This window comes from Diadema antillarum, unplaced genomic scaffold (assembly GCF_040938485.1).
Source record: "Diadema antillarum isolate AM-2024a unplaced genomic scaffold, OU_Dant_1.0 scf00000077, whole genome shotgun sequence".
NCBI lineage: Eukaryota > Metazoa > Echinodermata > Echinoidea > Diadematoida > Diadematidae > Diadema > Diadema antillarum.
Window position 1 is genome coordinate 155137 of NW_027270966.1, and position 15132 is coordinate 170268.

The following is a 15132-nucleotide window of genomic DNA, read 5'->3' on the forward strand; positions in this document are numbered from 1 at the left end:
TAGTACACCAGCATGTTACAACTACATGTATAACACGAGGTGATGCCTGGGCAGAAAAGTTTCCAATAATGCTACCAGAAATGTTCTTGCTTGCTCTTCCATGAGATTACCACATAAGAATACATCAGTTTTGTCTTTCTGCATTTTTTTTTTTTTTTTTTTTTTGGGGGGGGGGGGGGGGGGGTTGCTGGAGTTGTAGTTGTTGTTTTGAACAATTTAATTCATTTGACATTGCCCAGACTTGTCTTTGTTCCCCTCACAGAATATTTGGAGAAGACTGAATCACAGTCTCTAATTTGCCAATCAAATAGATTTTATCAATTTTAAACTCAAAGTTCACTTTTAAATTGGTTACAATTTGCAACAGTGTTATATTTTCATTTAAATACTTGCTCAGAGAATCTGGACTATCTGTATTTATCTGTAAGGTATTATCTGATATCAAACAAAATACAGAAATACCAAACACACACAGACGCAAAGGCCTACACACACACAATAACTTGCTATACATCATGTTTTGTAAAAGCAGTTTTTAACATTAAAAGGCTAAATCTTCATAATCCTCTAATTCACTATCAATGAAGGATCAAGAAGATTAGTAATCATTGGTTTGCCTTTATCTCAAATAATAACACAAAAGCAAGCATTCTACATGTACATATGTACTGTATTTGTGCTTGTGCCAAACGTCACCCATGGCTAGCCAAGTCATTTAAGTGGAAATCAGGCATGGAAAAGTAAAATACCGGAATAAAGCCTGGAATTGTAAATTGCACACAAGGACAGGAATTTTGAAGAAAAGGTTTCTACCTGAACTGTGGGCAACTTCCCTTTAATCCTCCTCTAATCTGGGAGTAAGCCTCTGCCATAATGTGGCTTCCTCAAAATATGCTTCTTTGAAGTCAGTTTGCTCGCAAAGGTGACAAAAACGGCACAGGGATGTAGATTAGCATAAATCTAAAGCACGGATTAAGTATTAGTGCAGACACGAAAGGACTACCCAACCCTGTGAGCAAGTTACTTGGAATTAGAGCAGTGACCTTCGTAACACTTGAGGAATATCAGAGCAAAGTGAGGAAAATATTGAAAATACACGGTACCAAAACATTTTCTTTTACAGGGTACATCTACGTAGCTGTGTCATTTTTGTAACTTTTGTTAAGCAAACTGATTTTAAAGAAGCATATTTGAAGGAAGCCTCAAATATATGGGATTTGTGACACTGGTTTGTCTATTTCCTATATTATTATTACTGCCTGTCTTCTAATGTCACTGTACATATAATGTAATTCATAATCATTTGTCTTTGCATCACTATCAACTTTTCCTATGTGTTTCATTGAAATCTGTTCACAACTTATAGAGTTATTTTGAACACAAACAAACAAACTAACAACCTCGAGCAGAGCACACGCTTTAGTATAGTACACGTATGCAAACCTCAAATACACCCAGCTTGAACTCCCATATTCATTAAACCCAATTTGCCAAAATACAAAAGATCCTTCAAAAATTCATACAAATTGCCAGATCACCACCAAAATTAAATAATCTGTTAGTCGTGTCAAAATTAACTTTTCCTGTATCTGTTCACATCTTTTTGAGTTATCTTACACACAAAGCAACACCAACAAAAATATAACATCCTTCCCTGGCGGAGGTAATAATGAAGACACATGTACACGTACATTGTAACATGACAGTCCCACAAGATGGCTGTTGTAAAAAACTACAATGTAAGATTATAAAGGGATCAAGTGACCCCTAAACTCTGATACAATTCAAGGCGAATCTAGGTCAATTAGCCAAGGCATAATAAAAACAAATTTACCTTGTGATTGGTTGTTGTAGCTCTTGAGGAGAAACAAAGAACTTGACCTGGAGGCTGAGACGATGAGGAGAGCGCCCTCGCAGTTGAACTCCGAGAGGATTCCTCAAATTTAACCAGAGCAACTCCCCACGCTTGGAGCGATAGCGGAGCCCAAAGTAGCTCTTTTCCAGGAGGCCAAGGTCTTCACATACCTTGAGAACAAAATAAAACAAAAAATAAATATAAGGTCTATTGCACTGAAGTGACTTTTCTACATACAACTGTAGTTACACATACCTACACTGTTCTCAAGTCTCTCTTACAAGTAACCTATCTATGATAGGGAAAGTGGTGAAGTTAAAACACCGGCAGTGCACATTGGGCTTTATGTGGCACAATGTTGGCTTCTGAAGAGATGCTTATCCATCCCCACTTTGCCAAGCTACAATGTCCCTATATAATGATTTTGATTTAAACATTTCTCACAATTTCAGTCAGGAACTGCAGCTTTTCATATTTGTATAGAATGAAAAAGAACCAGAACACTGTTTTGACCTAATGTGATATTGTAACTTATTTCCAACGGTCTGTCTAGAAAATTAGGAATTCCAATTTCCACCTATAATTCTGAGAATTCTCAGAAAAAAACCTGTAATCTATAGTCTGATACTGGAAAACTCTGGTCAATACAAAACCAATATCACAGGGTCAATGCACGATCTCAATACAAGTACAGCCAAGCAGTGAAAAGTTGAATATTCAGGAACAATCCCTCCTCATACAATGTATGCGAGTACAATAGGAGCATTATGTGTGCATGTTTGCATTTTATTGCAGCCCCTCGGGTGGCAGAGAAAATGATCATCCTGCAATAATACCGCTCATGAGAACTTTTGTGTTCACTACAATCATGTTCATCTTGTTGTGGATGAAAATATTTAAGTAGAAAATAAGTCCCCATACACATACACACACACACACACACACACACACACACACACACACACATGGCTGCAGGTAGTGTAAGTTGGTATTCCCGGTTGAAAATGCACAATGTTGTAATGTGTATGTCCTTGATGACACGCAGAGTTATAGTTGCTGGTGCCTAGGGCCTTGTGAGGTTGCCAAATATGGTGGTAGCACTCATCGGGGATATTGAATATCAGACCCCCAAAAAAATAACAAAACAAAAAAAACAAAACAAAACAAAACAAAACAAAACAAACTTGACATCAAAATACATAAGACACATAATGACAAAATTTATGACAAATGAGCATTCCCCATTGAGGGGAAGCAAACAAGAGTTGGGATGGATTGTAGAAGCCCCTGCTCATTCTAATGTCACTCGTTATAAACAAAACTACAACTGTACAATTGTACAGATATATGTCTGTCATACATATAATTAGCTATCAACCTGAGTAACGCCAGTTGGAAAGTACAAGTACCTATACAGAACAGTCTAGGTTGGCTGTGTGTCACAATGTTAGTATAAAGGTACACTGTATCAATATACAATTTGTGCTTTACCTCATCAATTGAGTTACAGCAACCTTTTCATGTGTCCTTGCAGGAAATTTCGTCAGTTACCGGGCAATAATTTTCAAATCCCCCTTGTTAAGGTTGGAGTCCTTCAGGGAGGAATTAATTCATCCATGCCAAGTTGGAGGCTTTGAGAGGGATATGCAACCTTTCAAAAATATGAAGTACACTACTGTATGCATTGGTAGGTGAGAGTAAAGTTCTGGAGGCTGTATTGGCAGAGGTACATCTCTAGGCCCTATGTAGTTTGTCAGGCCTGCCACTCTCTACACACCAAAGCAACCTTGCTCTGTGTCACAAAAAATAAAGCACACTATCATTTTTATCAGTGTTTGTACTTGAACTTCAATCAAAACAAACAAACAAACAAACAAACAAACAAACAAACAAACAAGCAAACCTATATGATAATGTAAAATTCTGATCCGTAGGAGTAAAATTGAAGAAAGAAATGTTCTAGAAGAGTGTCTGCCTGCTACTGTCTGCATGTCAAGACTGAAGGTACATTGTACCAGAACCATTTTCTCGTCATTAACCCTCTGCGTACCACATTCATTACAGTCTGTCCATAGGTTTGTGAGTGACATTTGTGCACATGTGACTCGTTGGCACAGAAAAAGTTAATAGTGCAAGTTTGTATGCATAGCATTGAATCTGGAACAGCAGACAGCCAGCTTTAGGCACAAAATGTAAGTTGTGCTTTCCAGCTGGCAAGGTTTTCTATAACTTTGCTAACCAAAGTTTACTGATAGTCATTCCAATTGGACTGCCAATTGTACAGCAACAAAAAAAAAAAAACACACCAAAACAAAACAAAACAAAACAAATCAACAACAAAAGCAGACAGCCAGCTTCAAGTACAAAATGTAAGTTGTGCTTTCCAGCTGGCAAGGTTTTCTTTTTGCTGACCAAAGTTTACTGACAGTCATTCCATTTGGATTGTCAATTGTACAGCAACAACAACAAAAAAAGAAAACAACAACAACAACAACAACAACAATGAATAAAAATAAATAAAACTAGAAATATCACTTAAGGTGATTAATACCCCCGCCCCGTGACGACAGTCTTACCCAAGGAATGATCTTTCCTTGATCTTCTGCCATTTAAATGCCGTTACCATGGCAACGCAGCTTCCGACACGTCCGAAAAATATGTCTTGCACATCTTCCCACCAAGACTATTGTGTGTGCCACATTTCATAAGCTTTTGTCAAAAACTGAGGAAGTAGTTCAATCCACAAGATCTTTCCTTGATCTTCCACCATTAATATGCCGTTACCATGGCAACGCAGCTTCCGACACGTCCAAAAAATATGTCTTGCACATCTTCCCACCAAGACCAATGTGTGTGCCACATTTCATGAGCTTCAGTCGAATACAGAGGAAGTAGTTCAATCCGCAAGATCTTTCCTTGATCTTCTGCCATTTATATGCCGTTACCATGGCAACGCAGCTTCCGACACGTCCGAAAAATATGTCTTCCACATCTTCCCACCAAGATCAAGGTGTGTGCCATATTTCATAAGCTTTGGTCAAAAAACTGAGGAAGTAGTTAAATCCGCAAGATCATTCCTTGATCTTCTGCCATTAATATGCCGTTACCATGGCAACGTACTTTCGGGTACTGTCAAAAAATGCGTCTTGCACATCTACAACCAAAGGCACACATCTGTACCAAGTTTCATGGAAATTGGGCAAAAACTGAGGAAGTAGTTTGCAACACAAAAGTTTCCATCATTTTGGCTCATAATATGTGAGCTGTTACCATGGCAACATACTTTTTGTCACTGTCAAGAAATGTGTCATGCTGACCTATATCCTAAGACAAACATTCAATATGAATTCCATGAGAATTGGAAGAACACTGATGAAGCACTTTTGCCATGAAGCATTTTGCCCTATATTTTACCAATAACATGCCGTTACCATGGCAACGCACTTTTTGCCACTGCGGAAATATGTGTCTTGCACATTAACATATTCAGACGAACATCTGTACCTAATTTCATAAAAATTGATCAAAAACTGTGGGAGGAGTTCGCGACGCAAGATTTGTACCCATTTTTGCCCATAATATGCCGTTACCATGGCAATATACTTTTGGGTACTGTCAAAAAATACGTCTTGCACATCTACAACCCAAGGCACACATCTGTGCCAAGTTTTATGGGAATCGGTTGAAAACTGAGGAAGTAGTTCGCGACGCAAGATTTGCAACGGACCGACCGCCCGACCGCCCGACCGACCGCCCGACCGACCGCCCGACCGACCGCCCGACCGTCCGCTGATTCCTATATACCCCCTTCAAACTTCGTTTGGCGGGGGTATAATCACTGATACTTCTGTAGTAAATAACTGAGGACTGATTCAAACTTCATGATCACACATATCAGCTCTGGAAGGTTGGCATAAAACTTCAGACACAAAACTTGGCTAAAACAGAAAACTCCAATATGTGTGTTCAAGTTTAATTTGATCAAAAGGATAAAGTTTAATAGGCTACATGTATGTAAATAAAGCAGAAAAATGTTCATTAAAATCAATAAAAAAACAACAACCGTATCTCAATCTTGTCTTTTTGGAAAACAGTGATATCAAATTGTGGGATACACACACGTACAGTATGGGAAATTCAAGGGAATGGATTTGCTTTCACTCATAGGAAACCTACAATGTAGATGTACATTATTTCTACAAGGTCTACAAATTATCCTTAATAATTCAATCCTGCACTTTTCTTTTCTAAAGAGTAAAGTGTCAATTCTAGCAATTCGCTCTCTCTCTCACATACAAATGTATCGATATGCCCTAATAGGAACCCACATGGGCACGCCTGCCACTGACATGCATACAGTGTACAATTGTACTTTAAATTTCCTTTATTTTCGCAAAATAAAATTTTCATGCTGAGTGGCTATACACTGTACATGTACATATTCACACTTTCACAAATGCATGGTGCACAATTGTTTAATCTGTATGTTTTCATCCAATTCACATAAAAGGCAGATATAAACATCTCCATGCCTGAAAATTTATGTTACACTTGTACACACAAAGTCTGTACAAGAATGTACAATCGTGTACAGCACTTTACATGTTAACTTGTACAAAGAGCTACAATGACGTTTATACTGGCATACATGTAAGCCCTAAAATTAATACCAAGGACAGGAACACACACATACACACTCACTCACACACACACACACACACACACACACACACACACACACACACACACAGTACTGCTACTACGTCGTAGTATTATCATCAGCTGATGAAGTGCCTGATTCATCCAGTTCTTCAAACTTTACATAAAACTCTGAAGATATTTTTCACAGGCTTTAGAATTTGTGCTAGCAATAAGTAGTTCAAAATCAGCAAAAATGAATGTAACACCATACAATCGGTGTTTACAGTAAAAATATCATTTTTGACAATACATGTATCTACAATACACAACCTGGTTGTATTACTTCTTTAAAAAAAAAAAAAAAATCATGTTAATGTATGAAATCCTCACAGCTTCAGCTCTTGGCCCTCTGTGGGGCCATCTGGAACACTTTAAAATCTTTACATGATGATTTGCAAAAAATAAACTCGGTCTGATCAATGTAGCCCAGCTACTGTACTTACAAGTTACTTTGTGATTATAGACAATTCAAACAAATCTGTCACATAATAGGCAACACAGTAGAAAGGTTTAAAAGACAAGAAATGATGTGCATTGTGTGAACAGTACTGTAGATCCAAACCATGAAACGCTATCTGCAAAAGTTGGTCAAACTTATATTTATGTGCCTCAAAGCAAAATGTTTCAGTTCATAGGTCTACAGCTTTTCCCATTTTCAGCCGTACACTGTAATGTCCTGTCACTTTTTCTTCTTCTTCTTTTTTTAATAGCAACAGGAGGCCCATTTACATTTTACTATCAGAAACAAAATATACAAATGATTTACTGGAGCTATTGTATCATATGATACACAATTACAGACAGAAAATGACATGCATGACCAATCAGGGCTTACTAGCCAGCAACATTATTTTCTGCATAGAAGAGGCCTTAGTACACAGTGTACTACATTGTATGCCTTGTGGTTGGCAAGCAAGATCCCCAAACAGGTGTGGGACGGAAAGGGAAACTAACCATAATCATCATGTTTCACATGCACAAGGATGAAGAGTGTGATGTGACAGAAAAAAAAAAAAGAATTAATGGAAAGCGGTCTTTTTCATTAGCAAATCACATCACGAGCAAAACTACAAACAACACAGCAAGTGCTTGATTTTACATGAGGTGTACGTAATGTGAAAAAAAAAAAACCCTGGCTGCAGTTATCAGCACTGCAAGTTTTATGTTCAGTCCAGGGCTTGTACCTCAAACACTTATTCACACACCCCAAAAAATTGATCAGTCCAGAAGAAAAGTGTACCCATATTACAGTCATATGATTTCTGAATGCTGTGCAAGCACAGATATTCAGAGGAAGGATCATGGATGTTGAGATGTCCATCTAGATGCTTGTGGAGCCAAAAGGGTACCCACTTATTGTAAGATACAAATGTGATAGATACAGTGTATGCATGAATCATATTACTTCGTGCATACTGTGTCAAGTACCCATGTATACAGTATAAATTGAATATCGTAAAGGGTACTCATGACCTTTATCTCAATCATACCCACCTCCACCCCCCCCCCTTCTCTCTATATCCCTCTCTCTATTTCTCTTTGTGTGTACAAAATGTACCAGTGTGTATGACGACAAACATGAACAGGTACAAGTTCAGATTGATTGGCCAGACATACATACACTGTACAATGATCACTATAATATCACAGTATCCTTCATCTTTTCCTCTTATTCCTCTGGAGTCTGATTAATCACAACTTTCAAAAAAAAAATAATAATAATAACTTTCTAAGTTTTGAGGGACTTTGTTCAATCTTTCACTGTCCAGTTCCTATAATTTTTCTGCTTCAATTCACACAAACTATAATCAGGTGGAATTTCTCCTTTGAATCATATAGCTCGTTCCATGCTGCTGACATGCAGAATATGGTGTTTGCTGTAGTGTGCAATGTAAATAAATAGGCCCTACCTTCACTGTGAAGCTACATGCTTGTATATTTGAATGAAAAAAGGTATGCACGGTTGCTTGAATTAGAGCAGGGACGTGGGAGGAGTAATTCCACTAAGTAATGCAGTGTACACAGTAGACTGGAATGCTTCTGCTTCCTAGAACGATTTCCTACATTCCACATTAATAGGTACGGCTCTTTGTCTGCCTTAAGCCACAGATTACTGATCTTGAACTATGACCCTAAATGTTGACCTCTAGCCATCTTTGCAGGTGTGAATAACATTTCCCCAATTTTTGCATCAAGCATCATATCAACTGAAATTCACATTGGACTTTCCTGTAGCTAATGGAAATGGCAGTTCTTAGCTTAGTTCAGTGACACTGACCTTACCATTAATATTTTCATCGCTGTCATTTCATCCCAATGGTAATTGTCTACTTATTTCTATCACATTTAACAAATAGTTTCATGTTGGAAAGTCTACCTGATGTCATGGCTACAAAAACTCAATCCCATTTGACCTTTTACTATGGTAGTATTTTGTCATGCAAATTACATGCATTGTTTTCATATTGTTTTTTTTTTTTTTTGATAGAGGGGAAAACAAAGTAAAGGTGTGGGTCATTTATGGTGACAGCGAAATAAATACACAAACTAGAAATGTCGCATAGGCGACTGGTATGCCTCCGCCATAATGCATGATTCTCCTAATAGGTCTATAACATGTGGACAATGTGTGATTACATTTTCACAAAATTGGCAAAATATCAAAATGACATGTTTGTCACAAATGTATTGAATGTTAACCTTCCTTGACCTATGTTTAATTGGATGAATAGGAGAGCATGTATATGGGGATTTAAGAACTTTAAATTGACTTTGACCCTTTCATAAGTTTATGCACTGAGTAATTTTCAAGGTATGGAGAAAAAGTGCAATTTCTGTATTGAACAGTAAATTGTTATCATTTTCATCTGGCCTTTGATTTATAAGAGAATCACTGTCAGTCAGAACATACATAAATATGTACTAAGTTTCAAGATAGTCTTGAGCCACTTCCAAGATATGGAGAAAGAAGTAAGTTCAGCACTTTCAATTGATCTTTGACCTTTTGACCTTTGGTCTTCTTGGCAAAAAAAAAAAAAAAATCCCAGAGAATCTCTATTGGGTTATACATGCATACATCAAGTTTAAAAGAAAATAATCCTGCTGGCATTGCAATTGGAAAATAGTAAAACTTTGAAGTATTGCCCTTGACCTTTGACCCCTGACCTTTGACCCTATGAACCCTAAATTCCCTAGATAACCACTGCCACTCAGTACATGCATATATACTATGTTCCATGAAGATACACTTGTACCTCGAACAATTTCCAAAATACAGAGAAAAAAGTGAAATGTTAACATTTTACTTGACCTTTTGACCTTTGACCTTTTGACCTCATGACCCCAAACTTTCACCAGAGAATCTTAATTGGGTAATACATGTATACACTAAGTTTCAAGAAAATATCTTCAGGCATTGCATAGATATGGGGGAAATATAGAAATTTTAAGCATTTGACCTTGACCTTTTGACCTTTGACCTTGAGCATGTGCACCCAATAGTTGATAGGCACAACTTCACCCCCTAATACACATACATGCCAAGTTTCATTAGGATACCTCAAAAGGTTTTGGTAGTTACCCTGTCCACAAAATTCATTACGGACGGACGGAAGGACGGACGGACGGACGGACGGACAACCCGAAAACATAATGCCTCCGGCACCACTTCGTGGCGGAGGCATAAAAATAGTGTACTTGTAATGTTTGTAGTAATCATGGAACTGAGATGTTTGGTCAGTATACAGGTGTTAAAAAATGTCATATTTCCAAGCATGTACATTGTACAGTGGTATATCAAAAGATATATCATGTCTGCACCTCACAGGATTAGAATAATGAGTCAACTCTTCATTCCCATCAAACCTCTGAGCACAATATGGCACACTTTCTTTGGGCAATAATAACTAGCATTTAGTTAGCACACACACAAAAATATGAATCAATGGGGCTGTGTAGACATCTGAAATGCTGATAACCTCAACAAACTATTGGCAGGCAGAAAAATACTTGACAAATCTGTTAAAAAGTGAAGCTATTTGTAATTTACAAGCAAATTATGATGAGCTAATTCAAAGCAAGTTTGCCCTTGTGGCTTCATCATATCACAATATGCACACAAGTGTCAATCAGAGATGTACAATGTACACTGTACGCTTTGGAAATGTTCGAAACTACCCTAAGAAAACCCAATTTTATTACTTGAATTTCCTTTTAGTTTTGAGTCAAATAAAAATAATACATGGTACAATCTGTAAGTATTGGTGCTCGGACATTGAATGCCAAGTTAAGATATTTTGATTTTTATTTCATCAATCTTTGCGCAATTGCCGTATTACTCATCTTTTCTAAGTAGGGATGGCAAAAAGTAATTACTATCATAAATTTAAAATCTTCCTTTACAGCAATAGAGAGTGGCTGGTTAATATGTAATGAGACATTGTATCAATTGTCTTCATACTGTCAGGCAGATTCAGTTTTGCACATAGAGCCTACTTCAAATACTTTTGAGAGGCAGCTTTGAAGATGGGTTCAAAGGGAATAAGATGGACATGACTCCATCTCTTGGGCTTCTTTTGTGTTACGGTACTCTATAGTGTATGTTGTAAAGCAGCATGTTGGTATAAATGTATAATAGACTTTATGGAAGTGAAAGTAAGATGACCAGAAATAAAATAAGACAAGGTTTGGAGTACATGCATATATGTTCCAACTTCACTGTGTCATTGCCATCTTGCAATGGCTCAGTAGGTCCAATGTACATGTACAAAGGCTACTGCAGTAGGTCATACCATGGAGGTAGAACTATACCTCCATGGTCATACAGATGAAGCTTCAAATCCCACACTGGTTTCTTCTTTTTCACTTGGGTCTGTCTTGCAGTATAGTTGTACACCTAAGGGAATTGGGGACAATGTTAACCCTTGCTGTGCTCTGTTCACTGACTGGCAAGCATAATGCTGTGCTTTCCTCACTGAATAACACAGATGTCAGGAAACTTATCTGTTATGGTCAATCAATAGAGATTAATCTCCCTAAATTCCTATTGCAGACTATGGCCTTCCCGTTGGACTGAGGTGCATTTGTTACACCTCAGTTGGCTTGCTCACTTTACAGCTTGGTCTCATAACATTGGAAATTAGAAGGATTACTGAAAATGTATGAAAAAGCTGGGCAAGTTTAGCTAAGTGCCTGAACACTTCGCATGGGTCGCTGAATTTTAACTGTGCCTTTGGGTAAACACAACACTGTTGGGTTTAAGGCTACATTGTACTTCTATTGTTTTTGTAACGTAAACATCAACAAATGAGGACAGACAATAAAAGCCAACCTTGATTTTGCTGCTAACACCCCACATAATGCATGTTCTATAAGTTGTACTTTAATACATTGTATAATCCCACAGGTCACTTCAGGAAGGGTAAGGATGCTCCTTTTTGTTCCTGGGCCTAACCAAAACAAACAAGAACTTCCTGGGTTGGCTCTCCTCTCACAAAAGAATTTTGGGTATACATGTGAATAGATACATGCCAATGGATAGCTACTGCAGTGAAATACAATCTTGTCTCTCAAATCTTGCTCCAGCATCTTGTAGAAGGCAGACACTTCAGCAGGACATATTACACAGTGTGAATCAGCTTACACTACACACAATATGTGCAAATGAGACAGCCACATTAGTTGCTGGTACAATAACACATCATGACAAAATTGTGTTTATGTATAGAATTCTCTACATATTGTATAACATTTCAAGAGAGAGATAGAGAAAAAGACAGAGAGGATACAAGTATATGCCACACAATTTCTGTAGTTAAGAAATATTTCAGAGACAATGCATTTAAACACTTCAAACATTAAGTGTACTTTAAAACACACACACACATTCAGTTCAGTACACGCTCCCCAACTGAAGCCTGAATTGTACACTTCAATGTACATTCCCTCACATACAGATCTGCAATCAAATGGAATACTAAAATCTCACTGAGATCTAATTTGCGACAAGTTTCAGTAGACAGCACACAGGTACATTGTATTTAACTGCTCCTCATTCATGTATCATACATTTCCTGGAGGAGGGTATCATGGAACGATACGACCCAAGCTAGCAGAGAAGTGAAAAATAGATGAGGTACATTGTACATCAATGTATGTATTTGTTTGTTCCAAATTCATGGTGTGGCATGAACTTGCTTATAGCTCAGCCTCTCAGAGGATAGTATGGTATCACTGCCTTTGCAATGAATGCATAGCTACAGCTGTATATGGCATGGCAGTTCTTAGCTAATCAGGACAGTAGGATATACAGTAGGTGACGGTATCAAACCCCAGGCCTCTATTGTCCTTCTCCACTTGGTCTATCATCATACACAGATCGATTGAACATGCGAGCTCCCCAACTAGACTTTAAAAGTGGAAAGTATCGTGATGGTGACCTGCATCACTTCGGTGATCCCTCGCATTCATCCCCAAGTTGAATATTCGGTTTATGCCAGGTTCAAGTGTGTGTGTGTGGACACTGCTATAGCTTCTGACCATTCAAGGATTGAGAATTACAGGTTTCTGGGACGAACACTGAACAAGGGCTTTCATAGCTCAGTCGCTAAAAGACAACTTTTTGGAGAGGGGTATAAACTCAAAGTCTATAATTTGCCCAAAATCAGAGTGAATAATTTTCATAATTTCGCTGAATTCGTAATTTTCGGGACTTTGTAAATAACTAAAGCAAGCCACCCATAATTCAACCATAACGCTGTCCAAAATTCAACCGCCCGCTACATGTAAAACCTATGCCTTTTTACGCGTGGTCACATTTTGGCACGGGAGGTTGAAACTTGGACACTTAGCACTTTACTTTACATCAAAATCTTGACTGAAAGATCGGTCTGTATCTGGTCGTCATGGATATGTTCTGCGGAGACTGCGTCTGGCTTCAGGGATCCCCTCCTATACAGAGGAGAGCCGTAGCCGATAAAAATAAAGCAAAAAAAATGATAAAATACAGTATTCTGTAGTTTAATGGGTAAACTCGGCCTAGCCGGTAAACTCGGCCCCCAGTGTGCGCATTACAAGTGGCCGAGTTTACCCATAACTGTCTACTCCTCTGGATTGACCGAAAGATCGGTCTGTATCTGGTCGTCGGGGATATGTTCCGCGGAAACTGCGTCTGGCTTCACAGATCCCCTCCTGAAGAGAGCGATAACGTAAAAAAAAGTAAAAGAGTCCTCCGGACAGACTTCTTCTTCTTCTTCTTCCTATACGTCAGTGCAGAACCTCCGAAGACTTATAGTACAAGAGTATACTCGCACACTATAGACGGATCTTTCTAGATCTATCTATCTATCCTCTGGACGGATGGATTTTGTTGTCTTGCTAATCAAAATCATGGTGCCATGCCATGGTCAATAATAATCAATATTAATGGATTGTTATGTTGAACTTGTAAGTTGTAGGCCCCAGACTACAAATTGTATGATGTAATTTACATGTTAGTTGTACAATTGAAGTCATGCAATATAATATCATTATCAATATGACAATAAGCGACAATGTCAGCAGTCTACCCCGATAGTGAAAGTGGTACACTGGTGTAGCTCTAGCCTGCTAACGCTAGGGGCAAACGCAAGTTGCACGCTTCGATAGTTTGATGATTGATGGTGTTTGTTTTTGCTGCCCTAACAGTTACAATGTTTGGTGTTTCATCTAAATTACTGCACTGGTTAATGAAAGGAATAGAGATTAGAGTACCAGTCTAGTAGTAGAATCTAACTTGTTAGTGACACAAGTAGACAACTGAAGTATACTACACTAGATAGTGCATGCAGGTGCAGTGGAATAAACAGTGAGACAAGCTGAGCTGAGTAAACTTACCTTATCAAAGAGAACTTGCCCCACCTCTGAATGTGGAATTCTATATTCCCTGACAACAGACGGACTTTCACTTACAAAACACCACATCGTGGTGAGTGTTTGCACCCCAGCTACTTCATCCGGAGATAAAATAGTCACTTCTCTCGATATCTAATGATCATAATTACTTGGGTAGCGAGATCGAACGAACAACGCGGTGCCTACAGCCACAGGTATTTACAGGTTTATTTAGGTGGAAAAATAATGTCCTCGTCGTACGATCAGAGTATGCATGCAACACACGGCCTGTTGATCATGCCCGGGCGTCCCCCCGCGATGCGCTGCGTAGATTCTCTATGAAAACGTACACAGCTACTCTCGTACTCCTAGCTGCCGCCGAAGCAGGGCTGCCAGCCAAAAGTGAAACACTGCAGGTCGTGAACACAAGATGGCGCTTTGCGGTCAGGCAATGAGGGCTCAGTGAATGTACATCGAGAAAGTATTCAAGTACATGTAATCATATACATTGTACTAGTATTTATTGGGATCAGAGTTGTAAATTGAATTGACCATTGTCATTCAAACTGAATATAATATCACTAAAAATGGATTGTTTTTCTCTCATCATCAAAGATTAGTGTTGTTATTTGTGTTTGTCTTGAGAGCGACTTATCATGAAGGCCTGACCATGCTTGATGACTGTTATGGATTTTGAATACCAGTAT

At 38.3% G+C, this 15132-nt stretch overlaps 1 protein-coding gene across 1 annotated transcript in view; it reads right to left on the reverse strand.

Annotated features, from left to right (window-relative positions):
- The window catches only part of LOC139717576 (E3 ubiquitin-protein ligase MYLIP-like), a 28357-nt gene extending 13669 nt beyond the window's left edge, over window positions 1-14688 (reverse strand). Inside the window, exons 1-2 of the mRNA XM_071629083.1 lie at window positions 14429-14688; window positions 1835-2025 (exon numbers count right to left, since the gene is read on the reverse strand). Coding sequence (XP_071485184.1) covers window positions 1835-2025; window positions 14429-14515 — 278 coding nt within the window. The 5' untranslated portion in view covers window positions 14516-14688. The remainder of the gene's footprint in view (window positions 1-1834; window positions 2026-14428) is intronic.
- Window positions 14689-15132: the final 444 nt, after the last annotated feature.